At 40.3% G+C, this 18,240-nt stretch overlaps 1 protein-coding gene across 6 annotated transcripts in view; it reads left to right on the top strand.

The window, feature by feature from the left end:
• The first annotated feature begins 7,273 nt into the window (after positions 1 to 7,273).
• The window catches only part of LOC130572170 (neurabin-1-like), a 39,721-nt gene continuing 28,754 nt past the window's right edge, over positions 7,274 to 18,240 (top strand). For 3 of the 6 annotated variants that reach the window (XM_057363655.1, XM_057363653.1, XM_057363654.1), the window contains exons 1-2: positions 7,275 to 7,395; positions 7,903 to 9,746. In XM_057363655.1, coding sequence (XP_057219638.1) covers positions 8,157 to 9,746 — 1,590 coding nt within the window. In that variant the 5' untranslated portion in view covers positions 7,275 to 7,395; positions 7,903 to 8,156. The other 3 variants (XM_057363650.1, XM_057363652.1, XM_057363651.1) reach the window with 3 other exon arrangements.

The following is an 18,240-nucleotide window of genomic DNA, read 5'->3' as shown; positions in this document are numbered from 1 at the left end:
TGTACATATTTTGTCCTGTAAAATATTTTTAAATGAGAATTTTATTTTCAAATTAAAAACTGAATGCTTTGATTTGCAAATGTCAAAGTAACCTCTCAATTTCATTAAAAATTATTTTCTCTGTGTGGTGTAGTTTATACCCTATATCAAAATTATATGATCTATTTTATCTCATTCTTTTGTTTTCATTTTATTAGATATAATTATCGTACAGACTTACCTATACAAAAAATAACTGAATTTTTGAAGCTCAATTTGTTTCATGTAATGTTTTTTAACACTTGTTACTTTTTTCTATGTATTTTATAAACCTAGATGGTGTCAAGCAATAGTTGGACTGACAGAATTTCAATATACTGCCTTATTTTTTTGAAAGTTTTAAGGATTGGAGGAAAGAGCTCACCTCTATRTAAGATCATGCTTCTGTTTTACTTTTTCTAATATAACTAATACTTCAGTATGAAAAATATGCAGTTAGAATTCTTCTGATTTGCTTTTAAATTGCATTGTTTTAGTTTTGGATGGCAGTCTAAATTCTAGGCTCTGTRTGCTTGTCTCTTTGCTTAAATATAGATATGATTTAAAGAATACTAGGGAATCTGAATATTAAAAATAAGATTTAATTGAAGGATTTAAGGTTAACTTGCATCTGAAAAATACATCAAGAGTGTTATGCATACATAAAGAATTATAACAAACACTTTGGGTTTTGTGTAAAATTGCTTGGTCAGACAAAAAACTAATGTATCAGAGTAAAAAATTGTGCTGTGAATGCTAGTGTTAAAGTTGCCAGTTACCCTCCCAATGTGTGTCTCTTGGGTGACYGATTTTGGCTTTAAAAAAGATGCAACTCCAAAATAAGGCTTTTCTTGTGACTAATACATTCATCAGGTTTCAGTCTTGTGTGGCTTATACAGGATTATCTGGAGGCTTATAAGGGGTGATCTCTTGCTGTAACCTTTCCTTTGATTGATCTTGCAAGGTCTTTCTTTGTCCTCTGTCCCTCTGGCTCCCTAGTTTTAAGAAACTGGTRGGAACATAACTATTGTTGAAAACTCTCAGCCTGTGTCAAATCTGGTTGAACCAGTTGGCCCATTTTCACAAGTCCTTGCAGGGTAGGAGACACTCAGATGCAGAGATTATACAAAAGCATAATGTTTCTTGCATCAGAAATCAGTTTAATCGACAATAGCCACAAACTATTTCTTAAAATCCTGTAAATTCTACAAAGCTGTGCCAACTACAGTGGTGCYGGTACAAGGCTGAAAAATGCACTCATGGACTTTGGTTTTCCAACAGCTTTCAGTGGGATGCTCTTACTGGGACTCCTGTCTCCTTGGCAGGCTGACATCTGCTTATCGTGCTTGACAAACCCAGCATAGTCTTGAACCACCATTTCGGACAATTCTACAGTTTGATTGTTTCTTTCCTCCCTTATTCTTTTTCACTCATGAATTTGGCAATACAACAGGTGAGGCTGATGGCCTGGACACTTYAGAAATGGGGCTTGTAAGGTGAGGAAACAAACTCTCAAGTGTCTTCTGTTCAGCCTTCCTGGCAATAAATAATTGCCTTTCTTTTTTAAAATGCAACTTCAAAATTCAAGTGCCGTTTTTTTACTTTGAGGCTTAGGARATTCTTGAGACAGAAGAGATTCTTCTAACTTTATCTCCAAGTGTCTTGGAGCTATAACATAAGGAGTTTTCCTCAGTTTGCAAAGACCATTAGTTACATGTGCTGGCAGCCCAGCTGTGCTCAATGCAGTGATGTTCCACCAACCTTCATTTAACATTCGTGGTTCTGTGGCCAGAAGATGTGGTCAGGGCATTAATTCAGAGCATTTCTGGGGAACAGCATCCTGGGTGGCCTTGTAGAAGTAGGTAATAATTATTTAAATTCACCTTTCTGCAGAGAGCCTTATCCTTGAAGGACCTATTGCTTAGTGAACAGCAGAGAAAATACTGATTTATTAAAGTTAATCCACCAAGGTAGACAGTGATGTGTAATTCAGCAGAATGGCACCTTTCTGGAGCTTTACATGACAGATATGCTGGGAAATGAAAGAAAACAGCCCTTCTTTGCCAGAGCTGCTTCTGTTTCTAAAATTGCATTTCATATCCTATGTTTAAAGTTTGCTGTGACATAAATATWACTGCAATGAGAGAGAACCAGGCAAGCTGAAGCCTTGAGTCTTGACTATTGATACCTTGTTAATAACAACACTCACTATGATAGTTACTTGCACTAAAAATAATCTTATTAAGGTTTGTATGACAGTGAATTTTTTTTGTAGATCAAAGTGCTAGTTCTAGCATATGTATTGCATATTGGGCCTATAAAATACAGCATCTTCCAGTAAGCACAGCTCTTTTCACAAGGCTTTTTCTAAATAACTTGGCTCAGCTGACCATGGGAGAATGGGAGAGTCTCARAGGTGGCAATAGCAGGAGAAACCAAAAATAAAGCTACAGTAGTTAGTTATTTTTACTTGAACCACTGTATTTTACCTGCTACTTCTTCAGAGTGCTGGGGAGCAGTTTGAGGAAAGAGAATCAAAACCTAGAGTAGGCATTAACTCACTGAAAACATTATGCCTTCAATTTTAGAAATTAAAATAAATATTAAATATATATGTCCTCATACACAATGGCAAAGACCAACACAGTGATGTCTCAGACTTTCTCTGAGGCACTGCTGGCATGCAGTGGAGTAATTGCCACATTACCCAACGCAATTTGAATGAAACAGAGTCAAATTTAATTAGCTCCTGTCTTTAGAGCATTTCTTCACYCAGAACACTTGCAGTCTTTAGGATACTGCTGTGCAACTGTGCTGTTGCACACAAAAAGCAAGCTTTTAGGAGAATCCCATTCTGAAATCTGACCCCCATGTTTACCATCATAACTCCTAGAGTAGTTGTGGTCTGGTTTTTGTTTGTCACTTTCTTCTAGGATATCTTTGCATCTTTTTTTTTTACATTGTACTGTATGAAAGCCTGGCTGGTCTAGCCCTTTAGCCTGGGAAATGTCTTTCATAGATTTGACCATAATTCATCACTGAGCCTTTCTCCTGCAGATTTTCTTCCATATCTGTCTGCAATTGTTGCCATATTGTCTTTACCAAATTACCTGTGTCTGTTCATCTGCTCTGAAACTTTTTGCTCCTTCTTCATTGATCAAATGCTATTGACTATTAAATACAATTTTGGATTTTAGTTCTGCTTTATTTTACTGAAGAAGTGCTACAAGGTAATGAGTGTAAAATGCTACTTTATTATTTTAGTTTTGTATTTAATATAAGTAGCCTTCTAAAATTACAGCTTGTTTTCTTAATTCTARTAATAGAAATCACAAAATTACTTCCAAACTTACAGAAGGTGCTCTATTTCAAATTCAAAATTGCTGTTCAAATTATAATGAATATGACTGAAACACTTCCAGAACATTTTAATTACTTCTAAATGATAGAAAAATATTTTCTTAAAATACAACTTTAAAAATCTACAGAAATAGTTGTGGAACTCTGAATACTTAATTATTCCTTCTATTCCTGGCTTTTTGCAAAAATATAAAAAAGATCACTGACTTTTCTACTTAAAACTGCTGATGTAACTCACATTAAACAGACTAAATACAAATTTAGTGAGACTGTATTTCAAATTACATGATAAAACTAAAACATGGATAAAACAGATAACTTTTTATAAATTCAGATTATTATATTTTGCAATGAATGCTGAAGATCTGAAGTTCTCTCACACTAACTCTTTCAGCTCTGTTGGTCAGCAGCTTTAACACTGTTGAACTGTTACATCAGCTGCTGAGCTCTCCTTGCCCTGGGAGGCATTTATTCCTTCTCTGCCGTGTCCTGCCCAGGCAGTTAGGAGATGATGGGGGGTGATCATAGGGAGCAGTAAAGTAACAATGAAGGCAGAGAGAGTTTTACCATGCAGTCGCCAGCCAAAGCATTGCTTGCTTAAGTCTGTTAGTTTTTGAGATTTAAGACCAAAATTTTTGTGAGCTGATGAAAGTATGCTAATAGGGTGATGAGACCAGTGTCAAACTTGTTTGGCATAGAACATATGCCTAGTGGTTTCTAATGCTCACCAGCAGCAATTGAATTCACCAGTATCAATACTTATTAACCCAGACCATKATATATGGGCCTCATTTTAGCTACATTAATCATTCACTGAAGTGYAAAAGAAYGGTTGTCCTTACAAGYTGAAAGCATACAAACCATTTAAGAAATCACGGTTTCTCTTATCTCATGTACTTACATATTCATTGGAGCTTTCTTATGGGATAATTTCACACCAACAGCAGAATATCTCTGTCATCTAGACCTCCTGAGAGTATTTTTCATTGTGCATTTCTAGTTTAGACACTCTTTTGATACACTCATAGGGAGTGTGGGTTGTTCCTCTGTTAACATTGCCCCCAAACCATAAACACAGTCACACATGTACAACAGAAGAGGGATTTTAAAACAGCTCAGCCAAGATAAAGAGTAGTTACAGGAACATTATTCTGTTCAGAAAATGCTTAACTTAAACACTCTCTGATGATCACTGAAACAGATTCCTTTTGTACATCTGAAATAAACACTGTACYTCAGTGGTGGCTTTAACAACTGGGCTTATAGAAGTGCCCTCAATTTAATTTTTTCTTGAWTTTTTTTCCTCTTTATGTCTTCATTAGATTAATGGGTTCATATACTGCAACATTTTTTTTCCGAAGATTTTGTGCTGCCACGGTCCTCCTTGGAACTCCTGTTGTTTTTACTAAGCTTAGATAACAAAATGTAGATGCTTCTTGCTCAGTGCAAACCATTTGCTTACKCACTGTTGTTTCATCACCTTTCAAGGAAAGCACCAGAGACTGAATGTGTAAKATATTCTTCCCAGGTTTTATTGCAGTTATTCACTATGATGAAATCATAAACTACGTCACCTTCCCAGACTTCTTACTAAAAATCCAGACGTCTTTATCTTGAATCTTTCCCATATTTTTAATTATTGTTCCTGTAAACAAGTTATCATTTCTTTCACATTAACATTGCACTCATCTAGAATGCAATTCAGAGTCTTTCTCACTAGAAAACCTAGAAAATAGACCTAGATGAATGTTGTCCTTCATAAGCAGCACAGCTAGTGAAAATAACCTGTACGTTTTCCTAGTTAGGATGGGAAATTGTAAAGAAATAAGAGCACTTTGATGCAATTAAATCTGTTTTTGAGATCTGTAATTACAATTCCTGCTTTCTCGTTCATGGGAGAGTTCAAAACACAAGAGTATCTTCCTGCTGCAGCGTCTTTAAGCCAGCACCCAGTACAAAGGCCACTGGCTTTCCTGAGCACGGTTTAAAGCTGCTTTGGGCTTTGTTTTTATGTTGTTCCTGAACTCTTGCCTTTTTTTCTTTCAGCAGTCTCTCACCTACTGCCATCTATACTACATCCCTAGGCAGAGTGCAGAATGTCCTCTGCCCACTGTGCTCAAACTGCTGGGCAACCTTGTACTTGCCTGTGGTTTGTGAAAAAAGTATTTGCTTAGTAGCTCCTTGTAGACTRTTTATTGAAAGATGGTGGTTAAGTCTTGCAATTTCAACCCAACCTACAAATGCAATATGAAGGACCACCTCTGTAGTATGCAGGAGAGAGATCACTTCTACGAGTTCCAAATAAAACCTACATATTCAAAATAAGAAACATTTGTTGCTCTTACAGTAAAACTATCTGTATTAAAGCTTTATTCAAAATGGTGTTACCAAGTGTATGTAAGACTGCTAATGGAAGATCTTGGAGAAATACCACCGGCCCTCCAATGTTTGAAAACACAAAACAAKGTCTCAACAATGTTGTCTCTGTTTTAGAAAAGCAGAAAATCTTATTATATCAATAATAAGATTTTATTTTATTGTAAAATAATGATTAAGGCTAATTTGAAACTGTATCATAGATTTTACATCAATCTGTGAAATATTCCAAGCATTGTGACTCCAATTTAAGCCAAAGTCAATTGGGATGTCTGGGAGAATGAGTAAATTTCACCATAGACTCGAGTGATAAACCGGTGAGGCAATTTTTTTCAAGGAGTYAAGTATTTAGATTTCTAAATAGTTGTTACAGTGTGCTGCCAAGTGGCAACAACAGTTGCCAGGTAAYTGGTAACTATCAGTACTTTTTCTGTGCTCTTCGAATAATTTTGTGTGACCTTTATGCATGAACTRCAATCAAAACTGGACAGTCATCCAAATCCTGTCTTTAACTGATAAATAGGTTGAAGCCAGTGCTTTTATTTGGACTAACAAACGAGAGAAGAGGATATATGGAATACTGTTTGCAAAATTGCGTTTATTACTGCCTAGGGCTACCGATGACGAGCRTGATTTTCCCAGTGTTGCGGAGCTGCAGTGACTAGCAGCCCGGGGAGCGGGCTCAGCCCACGGTCCTGCGCGGACATGTCGGACTATCCGGGGCTCGCCCCGCGGGTCCCCACGCAGGGGCCATGGGCAGCAGCTGCGGGGGGGCCGGGTGCTGTGGAACGGCCCTGCGCTCTGATACCTACGTGCTCGGGAGAGGCTAAAAACAACTTGTTTTTTAAAAGGAAATTGGGGAGGGAGGGAGGGCGGGAAGGAATGTTTGGCACTGTTGTTACTTCCAGCTGTCAGAGCCTCAGTCGTGGCAGCTGTCGCCACTTTTCCCTCCCGGGAACCGCACTGCTTTGCGGTGAAGCCGGGGCCGCCGCTTCCCGAGCCGCGCTGGCCGCCCGGGCTTTGAAAGTAGCGCGCGGCTCCACAACAGCTCGGCGCCGCGTTTCTGCAGCGTCCCTCGCCCCACCGCTTCCAGCTCCCGCGGGGGAGGGACCGGTGAGCGCTCCGCACCCACTGGCGCTGCCCCGCGCCCGCAGAGGCCGGCGGCTCCGCGCCCGTTCGCCTCGCCGACATGGTATCACCCGAAACCTGTATCCCGCTATGGCGTGGTATATCCCGGCGCGGGAGGTGCTTCCCTCGGGCGGGTCGCGCCCGCCGCCCCCCAACCCCTCTCTTCCCTGSCGCTCAAAGAGAGGAACGAGGGCGCGCCCGCCTTTCCTTCTCTTTGTGTGCGAGGGAGGGAGGGAGCGCGCGCGGGCGGGCCCGACACACAGCGCAGAGGAGGGCGCGGAGCAGCGTGAGCCGGGCAGCGGCGCGGGCGGGCGGCGGTTCTGAGCGCGCCGCGGGGGCGGGAAGAAGGTGGAGTGAGGAGCGCGGGGCGGCGGCGGCAGCAGGGCGGGGGGCAGGGAGGAAGGGAGGGAAAGGCGGGCGGCTGTGGCGGCGGATAATGATGGCGTGGTGCGTGCGGCCGCTGGGCGGCCGGGAACGCTGAGGGGAAGGAGGCGGCGGGACCCCCGCCCCCAGGTAGGCTGGCTCGGAAAGTTTGGAGCGAGATACCGGGGCGGCTCCACTGCGCGCCCCGCAGGCCCCGCGGCGCTGAAGCGCCGCCACGGGGAAGCTCCAACTTGGGGCCGAAACTTGTGGCTTCCCCCGTTCCAGGCGGCTCGAGCTGCCGGGGCCCCTCCGTCCCGCCCCAGCGCGGTGCGTTCGTGGGGTCCGGCCCGGGCCCGGCCTCCCCCGGGCGGCAGGAAGGGTCGGCGCTGCCCCCTCCCTCGCGGCCCGGCACGGCCCGGGGAGGCCCTCAGCGGAGGGGCGGCAGCCGGAGGTGGCGGGGGGCCACTCGCCGCCTCCGCATCCCCCGCCAGAGCCGCCAGGTCGGTGCCCGGGAAGCAGCTGGGTCCGCGCGTCCCGGCGGACACAATGGGCTTTATTCCGCAGGGAGGGCTTTGGCTGCGGTTCCCACCCCGAGTTTCGGATTCGTGTCACACGCYGGCGAGGCCCCGAGTTAATGGAAACTCTGTCTCTCTGCAGATGGCTTTCCGGATACCGCGATCCGCGCTGGGGATAACACCTGATGTGGCCATTCATGAGCTTTGATTTCTTTCTCTCCACGTAGAGGCCCCATGCGTTCCATTTCAATGCGAGTGGGGAGGCTGCCTGAGTGAAAGGCTGCTTTTGGGATCTTCTGTGGGATCTACGCTGCCTGGTGTTGGAGGGTGGAAGCTTTGTGCTAGGGAGTCGTTCTTTCCCATTCTTGAGGAGTGGAGGARGCTTTCTCTTCAACAATGATGAAAACCGAAGGCAAGGGAGAAAGGACTTTAAGAAGTGCATCTCCACACCGAAATGCTTACAAATCTGATTTCCATGCTATCAAATGCTCTTTTGATGGTGTAAATAATCCTGATAACGCTTCCAACAAAACAGGATTGCATCAGAAGCTGAGCACCTCTTCCAATGGAGGGGGAAATGACCCACACAGTCGAGGCAGAGCTGCCACTTACGGCAATAGAGTACACAAGATCAAAAATATGTTTCTGCAAATGGGAAGCTCTTCCTCCACAACCTCTTGTGAAAGCAGTCCACCTGCTGAGACCAAATTAATCAGCCGGGCCACAGCAGTGGAGTATGGACCTTCTCCAGGTAGTCCATCTTTTCTCATTGTCCAAAAAAATAATCTTCTTAATACAAGTACCAGCCCCAGCGGCAGTCCTGTGGATTCATTATCTGTATCTTCTGCTGCTGACAAAGTCACCCGTAGCAGTGATGAGGCTGACTTGGACAAAGTTGCCCTGGCAGAAAAATTTTCAGAGACCCGGAAGCTCTTTGAGAGAAATATAAAGCAACAGAGCTCAGTGGACAGATATTCCCCCAGCAAATGTGAAAGAAATGAAGATAAGAGGAGACGCGGTTCAGCTTCTGATTCCAGCAATGTGGTGGRCCACTTCAGTTTTAATACAGAAGCAAGTCCTCCAGTTGCACTGGAGAAAGTTGAAAATCAAAGTAATGAGGAGTTGAAGCAGCAGCATAGTGGTTCCAAATCCTCCTTCCTGAATGCAGGGCCCATTTCTAGGAGGCTGGAAAGCTTTCTGGGTGACAGCGATACTGAAGAATCCAAAGAAACTGCCAAAAATGATAGTGCTCCAAATCAGGAGCCTTTGAGAGGCCAGCGGAGTTTGCATTCGTCTGCTATTGCTGAAGGATGTCTGGAGAAGGGTGCATTCCCCAAAGCTCCTGGCATCTGCAGAGATGAGCTGAGCGAGACACTTGGAAAAGACAAAAGAGAACAACTGGTACTTGAGAAATGCCCGTGGAATATGGGCAATATGCCTGCTCAGGAGGCTCAGCAGACATCAGATAGTATTTCCTGGGTTTCTCCTGCAGAGGGGATTTGCACAGAGCTGGTTGCACAAGATGAAACCTCAGGGTGTGAAAAAGAAGGTTTGGAGAAAGATCCCATTGACCAAGAGAATCAGGAGCTCATATGTCACATACAGGAAGGGARGAGAAGTGGCTATGCCTTGGAAGTGGTAGAAGAGTTTATGGATGGCAGCAAGACCAATTGGGAAGAAGAAAGAGATGTAAGAGATGGTCCACTTAYACAAGTACAGGATGTTCTAGAGCAGGAGGAAACTGAAGAAGAGGAGCAAGTGCTGGAAAAGCAAACTGAGGACTTCAGTGCTTTTGGAATAGAGAATGCAGCTTTTGATGATGAGAGGGAAACAGAGGCAGAAAATCAAGCGCCTGAAGGCAAAGAAATTTTGGAGGGAGAGGAGGAATATATGTATGACAGTGAATATGAAGAGTTYCCTGGACTTTCTGAAGAGGAAGATCCAGACCCAGACCGAAAAGTCAAGTTCTCAACGGCTCCTATCAAAGTAAGTATATTTGAATATTCTTTTTTTTTTCTTAGTTGTTTTGTAGTCAAAAATATACAGGAAATAATTTTGTGGGATTTTTTCCAAAGCTCTAAAAACCATTTAAGAAGTGTAACTCCACAGCTTTTTTTCAACATTAAGTATGAGAGAAGTTAAAATTTCAGAAAACCTATTACTTAGTCACAAGTGATTACTTAATTACAGCTGCCTCATAAGATAGTGTAGTGAAATACATGAGATTTTACTTGCTGGACTTTTTCAAGAATACAAATCTTTTAAGACTGGATACAAACATATGGCCTTTAATACTTGCTTTCATTTGTTTAAAATTGAGGCCTTGCATTAGGAAGGATTATTTTCACTCCTTTTAACTTTAAAGTTTTTTAAAAAAAACCCAAACAAATCAACAGAMCCCCTCAAAGAAAATGTTCATACTCAACTTCAGACTTGTTGATGGAATTAACAATAAGAAAATYCCAAATGACTGGTTCCTGGTTTTTAAGATTCTAGAATTCTCTCCACTAATAACCATATATATGTTGTTTGGTTTTAATACTGACTGGTGAATAAGTCGTAGAAGTGTTACCATGAGTGTTTTGGAGCTATGAAGTTGCAGATGTAAAAGTTAGAGGGCAGACTGGGTAATGAGTAGTGTAAGTTGTAACTTCACTGGATTAAAAAGATTTATGTGTCTGATCTTCCCCCACCAAAAATACCCGCAAAATAAGTTGTTCCACAGCTCAAGCTGTATTTACCCATAGTCTGTTGCAGACCTGAATTATTCTAGTCTTAAACTTCGGAAGGAGAATGGGAAACACAACTAGAATGGAATGGGAAACTGTCCAGGCGTTCCTCTGCATACTTTTCATCTACTAATACTATGAATGAAAGATATCATCTTTAATGAACAGCTTTTGCACTTTGTTCATAGAGAGTCAGGACTYATTTTTACAGATCAGAGGGATGTAAAAATTCTGTTGACTCTTGAACTTCCTGCAGTAGAGAGCTGTAATTTCCCWGTTTGCTAAACACACACCAGTGTTGTATCCCAAAAAATGTTTTGATTGTGGCAAAAAAAAAAGGTAAAATGCGAGTTTTGTTTCATGTGTGTTTTTTTTATAGTCTGTCCATAGACCGGCTGACTTTATATGGCTTTCTTCTAGTTGATGTTGCTTTAGTGGTGACCTGGAGCAGTGAAGGGGAGAGTGCTGCTGTTGAAAACTGCATAATGTGTCTGGTGAGGGCTGGGAGAGAGCCGGAGGGGCATCAGTCCATTTCTCCATGCATTTGTGCACTCAGTATCTGAGGAAAGTGCTGTGTAGAATCTACTGTAAATGTGTGTTGAGTGACTTCCTGCTGTAGGCAGGGTTTTACTGATCATTGCTGATATTCTACTGAAGCAGTGGCTGTTATCAGACTTTTGCCTTCTCTGCTACTCTTCTCTGTCTATGCCAGGCAGTTGAAAGCATGAGCAGAAATCTCAGTGCAAACTGTGATGGATACTCTTGTATGGAAAAAACAAGCACTGTTCAATTATAGCTGCTTCTCTGAAAGCCACAGTAACCAACCTGGATCAGATTATCATTTACACAACTGAGAGATGAATAGTTAAAAGCAACTCTTAGCAGTTTTCTATGAAAAATAACATAGTTCTTGCCATGATGCCACACTTGGATTGGCAGAATAAGCTCTACTTAATAGCAATAGGGTCACTGAAGATACTTTTTAAGGCCCTTAAATTGAATCTGGTGATACTTGCCTTCCTTTATCTCCTTTCAGTGAAACTTGACTATCCTTCCTATATTAGGTGTAAGGTCTTTCTGTATGTCATTTTAATAGGTTTTCCCCCTTTGTTCCTTTTGCCTAAGCAATGATTTCTGCTCCCATGTCTGCCTTTTTGCTTCATGTTTTCAATGATAGTGGGAATAAGTCCTGGTTGTATTGGTTTTGGGTTTTGTACTCTGTAAAATAAAGAATTCCAACTTTTTTATGCTTACCCAGAATTTTCTTTAGTTGTGAATTTTAGTATCTTATTAATCCTTTAGAAAATSCCAGTTTTACCTTGCAGAAGGAAATCTCTCTTTCTTCATAGGTGCTTCTTAAATGGGAAGTGAAAAAATCKAACTGGCAGCTAAAAGATTGTTTCTCATGCCCTCCACAGCTTAAAGCAGTGCCTTAGTGAGAAATGTATCCTAGTAGCTTCTTTTTTTTTAGCTTTATTTAGACTCACAAGTTTGACTATAATGTGAGTGCCGTTTTCAGACATYCATAGCCACTAGAAAAGGTTTGTGTTTCTCCTTCTCTTAGATGCTCCTGAGAGGCCAGGCTRCCCTTGCGTTCTTGCTGTTTTCATTCTGCGCCTCTCTAGTGATCACAGAAGAACTATGTCTTTTGTAGTTGCTGTTTAGCTGTCTGGTAGAGCTGAAGAATTCAAAACATTCAGAAAGTATTGGGCAAGAAAAGTCACATTCTAGATCTTCAGTGTTCTGCAGTGATGGAGACGGTTGCACTTGCGATACACAAAAGGGAAGTTGGAYATGTCAGTAGGTAATGGATAGAACTTGGAGGTGTCTTAAAAACAGCATTTATGCTGCTGCAACAAAGAAAACRTGATTATTATTTGTGTTTCAATGCTTCTAGTAAGTTGTAAGTTGGTGAGGCCATTGAGTAAAAAAGGAAATTGTCGAGCTCCAAAGGGGTGTAGATAAGGTGGATGACACTGTTAGCACTGCATCTGACCTATGATGGAGATCCATAATTGTTGACATCTGTAGCARGACTTGAGAACATCATTTGATACGGTAATTTCAGGAAAGATGGAACATAATTATGCATATACTCCATTATTTAGAAATGTTTCAGTTCCATAGAAGCTGTTGATAAATGACATTTGGGATCTCTTACTTGCTCTGGGTGACCAGATTTCTTAAGGCCTGCTGCTGTTTGGTCTTTGCAGACCTTAAGGAACATTATGACTTGATTGCTTGTTTCTCCTGGAATTGTTTAGAGAGTGATACAGTACAATTATTAGCAGAACTTGGCAGCCTGGGTTTGTGTGACGGTACACGAGAATTTTTAGTCTCTTGTTGCCACATATGAGGCCAGTAAGGAATATRAAGCACACTCAGCTGTCCAAGGTATTTGCAAGGGAACTGAATTTGCCTTTGTGTTAAAGTTTCCTGAATAAACTGTGTAAACAATCAGCATTGCACGCAATGTAAATAACATCACATAGCTCTGTTGTCATTCATTTATATTTAGTTTTGCCTTTGTAATGTAGACATTAAACTTTCTGTTATGTGATTACCTTGAAAGGCTTTAATTAACATAAATGTAATGAATGGAGTGCTGTTTGACATTTGTAGTTTTGAAACTTTTTGTTGGGAAAACAAATGCTTGTTTCTACATTGATTTCTTGAGATGTTTTCACCTCTGACTTTGTCAAACTTTGTCCTCAAAACCTTTAATAGCACAGTGATTAACTTCTGTAATGATTTATGATCTTTAGAAATTCTGTAGCTCAGGGAAGCCGGAAAGATAGTACAGCTGCTGCTGCTGTTTGCTTCTGTTTACCTGTCAGTGTTATCTAGTTTATGTTGCATGGGAGTGTCTGTTCCCAGCTTTTTGAGAATAGTAATATATTTTAAGATGGTTAAATCAAGACCACAGTTTAAAAAGAGAAACAGAATAAACCCCAAATCTTCATAAAGGTGTTATTTTTATATTTGTCACAGATGAGCATAAATTTTCCTTATTCCTTCATAAGGAAGCTGAAAGCAGTTTCATAGTTTGTGTGTTGTTCTAGTGCCGTCAAGCTTCAGCTGCTTCTTAGAGAATATGGAAGTCCTTCATAATATTGCCATTTGTGTTGCACATCACAATAAAGCTGTTTTATGTATAGCTGGGCATAAATAGTGGCATTGTTCAGCCTGTCCTACTCTTCATTGTTTTTGGTATAAAACTGCTTACTGTAGAGGTTAATAGAGAACTAAATGAAGATAAAACTTTAATTAGATTTCCCGTATGGCAGCATACCTGCAAATGCTTATCACTTTTAGGAGATGCACGGATTTTCTAGGTTCCTGTGTTGACTCTTGAATACTGTTTTAACACAGTTGTAGAGTAGTTCTTGAGCTTCATGCTTCCTTTGATTTCTGAGCTCTTCGCTTGTATACTTACAATGCCATACACATAAAAAAGGGATAAAGAAAGGGATATAAAATACACTAACTGGTTGAAGATACCAAAACCCTGGAGYTTATTTGGTAATTAGAGAATTGATGTCTGGTCAATTGTTTGTCATCCATTGCTCAAGCACTTCAGTAAAATACTTCTGTGGCATTAAGAAACAAGTATGTGATGTGGATGAAGATTGATGAAGGAAAACAGAGAYTTGATTTTCAGGTTAAATTTAAACAGAATTGATTTATATGTGGGAATTAATCTTTTTTTCTTGATACAAATAATGTTTTTCCATTTCACTTTGTTTGGGACCTTTTCCAGTGACAATCTGCTTATTTAAAGTCATAAATTTTAATTGTTTTGAAGCTCTGTTTATCAACATTACAATGTTTGTAACAACATCAAAACAACATTTCTTCAATTTTCATCTCAATCTTTCCATGGTACTTTTCGGTGACTTCTCAAAAAAATAATCCTGTTTTGCTCTGCCTGCATCTGAGGGTATGGCATTCCTGCAATTTAACAGTATGATATGTTAAAACCATGGATAAAAACTGGAGGAAGAAGGTGCATGTTTTCACACACACGTGACTTTTTTGGTGGGGTGGGGTTTTTTTTGTTTGTTGAGGTTTTTTTTGGAAAAGGTATAATCTTTAAACCCTTACTGAATGTTCAGTTTTCATATAAGTAAATGTTTATTAAGCCTAAATGCRTTTTATTCTGTGTATAGGTTTGCCTGGGTTACAGAGTTCTGTGTCTAATATTTCTGATGATCTTATGCTCCTTGCTTTTGATTCTACAGTGGTTTTTCTGCTTTCTGGAAAGAAGTTCTTTCAACTCAAGTTGTCTTTGGCTTTTTCTTTTATTTTTTATCATACATATCTTCTGGTTTGATTTTCAGGAAATGTTGCTGATGTAGATTGATTTGGCATTTCAAGAGTCTTTGAATGAGAGTCCAGTGCCAGGACATGAGGCTGTAGAGCAGAAATCTAAATKGGAACATAAAAAGTAAAGAATTTCTTTTTATATTCTGGCTGACTGCTGGAGCGGCTTGACTCTTTAATATCTTGGTGTATTTCTAACTGAATTATCCTGTAGATGMAGTTAGATAATGTACCAGCTGACCTGTTTAATGTATTTGATTATGCTGTAAAACTATATAAACCTAAGAGAATGTTGAGGTTATGGAGATCAGGTGAGTTTATCACCTGCCTGTCTTCACTCTATTTCAGTCCCTAACTTCCTAACAATTTCCTTGGATTTTATAGGAAGGAGAGAGGGGTTCTTAAAGGTATTTTTAAAGTACTGATTGGTTTGTGGAAAATTAGCACTTGTGTCAGAGTTGCATATTCATGGCCTCACTGATGATAGGGCTGCAGCTTTAGATTACTTGTTCTTTTTGGCTTCATGTGAGCTGATCACTATGCATGCCCAGCTTGTGCTGTCTCTTGCTCTGAGAATAGCTGGGGGGGGCTAGAGGGAGAAAAGAAGGTGCACATGAACATGAGGCACTTGAGGGTTTCATGGGAGGTAGTCAGAAGAAACACTGAGGAGGTGGTGGAGGTCAACAAAGGTAAGCAAATTTATAGGAGACAAGTTCAACAGCTCAGCAGTTAAGTTGCTGAAAGATTCAGTGTCTTTTTGATGATGATTACTGTTATTAGCATCTGAGAATATATAACCTAGCCAGGTAAAGAATGAACAGATGCTAGCTACAACTTTTTTATAGTTTACCTTTGGAGAGATGGGAAAATAAATTAYTCTTTTTCCTTATAATTCTAACATCAAAAGGAAGGTGAACAGTAAGGACATCAGTAAAAAGATGTTTGCCTCTGTTATCTGAGTACATATTTTGTAATCTTAAGATCATGAGGATCACGCAGAGTTTTTTACAAGGTTCTTATGTTTTTATTGAGTAGGAAAGTGTTAGGCAATGCGGCAAAATTTTTAGACTTGGCACAGTGAATTGACCCTTGTTTTTAGACCTGGGGTATTGATCATTGCTAATGACAGTATTAATGCATATTAGTTAATTTAGTTGATCTGGTATGACAGGGTTATTTTGTTGTTTCTTCTTAATCTCTTTAGAAAACAGTCACGTGGACAATTTGTGTGTTCACTGTTGTTCTCGGAAGTTCCCCGTACCAATTTGCTTGCTGCTTAGATTTGGTCAGGTCAAGATTTTTGTTTTGGTGAATATTAAATAAATRCATGTGTATCTGTGGATCACCAGTGATGCCCGAAAAGGCCTAGAAATAAAACTCCATAGATCTGTGTCTATAGAGCAGGYATTTGTTTATTACATCTCTGGAGGTGAGGGGGATTTCTCCTCCTAACCCACCTGCCTTTGTTTCAAATTAGCACATATTTATACAGTGAGCAGGGTGTAACATTACCATTGTCACTGCCCCCATTCGCCCACCATACACCCACTACTATACATGGGCACAGAAATACAYGATATCACAGTTTTACAACTGYGCATGTGTCATCCTCAATTCGGTGGTCGTGGGGGTCTCCCTCTAATGAGATACCATCCTCTTCATCATGGTGGACTTTTAACCTTTGTCTTCAGGGCATGCGCAGTTGTGACGTTCATGGGGTTTTTCTAGTCCTCCAAGTCATAATTTCCAGTTATTTTGCTGATTATCCCATGCTTCTGCCAAGTTCTCATTAGAGCTTGCTACTGTTATAGCTACCTTGTTATAGCATCTACCTGTCTACTTTCTTCAGAACTTTTCTTATTTATGCCTCTTGGTGATTTYACATATCTATGTACTAATCCAGCTGGTTAGATTACRTGCAGCTGGTATACTATATGTTGCTAATACACTATTAAAAAACTTACAGCAGTATATGAAAAAGCTATCATTGCTAATATATTGAAAGTGATTACATTGTATTTTTATAATATGTAAAAAGTTATTACATTCTTATATTGGTAACGTATAAAAAGGCTATAGAAAGTTTTCRATTAATAGGCCTCATAAGCATCTTGTCACTTTGATATAGACCATATGTATCCCCAGGCATAAACTGTTGGTACCAAGACACCTGTGAAGCTTATGGTGATTCATAGTTGAATCACTTCTTTATATACAAAGTCTTTCAGGACCCAAGATTGTTTTTCATGCCCCCTTTTAACTGCTACCTTGAGTGTAATGGTTTATAGTATCAACTTTTAACAGTTGCCAACCACTATGAAAATGTTTTGAAGAAGAGTAAAGGTGTGAGTATTTAAAAAATAAGATTAAGCAAGGTATTTCTTTTTGCTGCTTCTATATATTATATAGCATGAATTGAGTTAAATCAGATATAGGCACTTAGCACTCAAAATATGCAAAGTAGTGCTAAYAAAATACTAACCATGTAGCTTTTGAAAGCAGAGAGAAGAATAGGTAGCAGTAGTGAGATGTCTACTTGAACGGTAGAAGGAGAGTAAACTGTACATTATGCTTCAATCCTACCTCAGTGCTACTATTTCAAATGATTTTTCATGGCCACTTCMCATTTTGCCAGGCATCATAAAGGCCTCAATTTGGAAAGCTGAAATTGTTTGCTGTTGGATAATTTTCCCTGAGCTTTAACTGGTGTTCTGAATGTTTGGCTTTATTGAGTGTCYGTAAACTCAGGTGTTCCTAGTGAGCACTGTGCTTCAGAAGCAGGTGAGCCAAGGGGTGTGGTGCTGGCTGGCTGTGCTCCAGGCAGGGCGTCAGTAACACTTTTGGCCTCTCTCAGATGTTCAGTGTTACTTTAACTGCCTGTGCCGGTGTAGTGAGGCTTTCCAGCAAGTGCCGCAGGATTGCATGAGAACTCTAAAGCGATGTTGATGTTGCTTCCATTATAATTAGTTGGAAGCCCTTCTGGGCAGTTACTGAATTCCTAATCTTACTGTTTGATTACTTGTGTAATGTTCTGCTTTTCATTAGGYACAAACAAATCTATATACTAGAAATGARTGTTGGAGTGGAGCCCTTGGACTGYGTTTTATTACTCTGTGCCACTTTCATGCAAGCACACAGTAAATTTGTGTTTGCCTCTAACAAAATTAATGTTCTTCTAAAACTATCATACTTAAGTAGACCTGTGCTGTGAAGAGTTAGAAGTATGTGAAAGTCTCTGTTTTTTTGTGATAATGCTGTTTTCTGTGTTAGCACTAAGATAATACAAGAAATTTTTAGTTCTGTAATAGTTACAGGAGCTGAACAGTAGGATTTTTTAGACAGTAGGCTCTTTTGGTGTTATTCGAGTGCTGGTCTTGAGGATGTCTAGATTAGTGTCTTCATAGAATATGCAAAACTGAGTTTTGCAT

This window comes from Malurus melanocephalus, unplaced genomic scaffold, assembly GCF_030028575.1.
Source record: "Malurus melanocephalus ecotype Western Australia unplaced genomic scaffold, MMel_1.1 scaffold_30, whole genome shotgun sequence".
In the NCBI taxonomy this organism is placed as follows: Eukaryota; Metazoa; Chordata; class Aves; order Passeriformes; family Maluridae; genus Malurus; species Malurus melanocephalus.
Note: the sequence above shows the minus strand (reverse complement) of the source record. Positions and strands in the feature narration are given on the sequence as shown.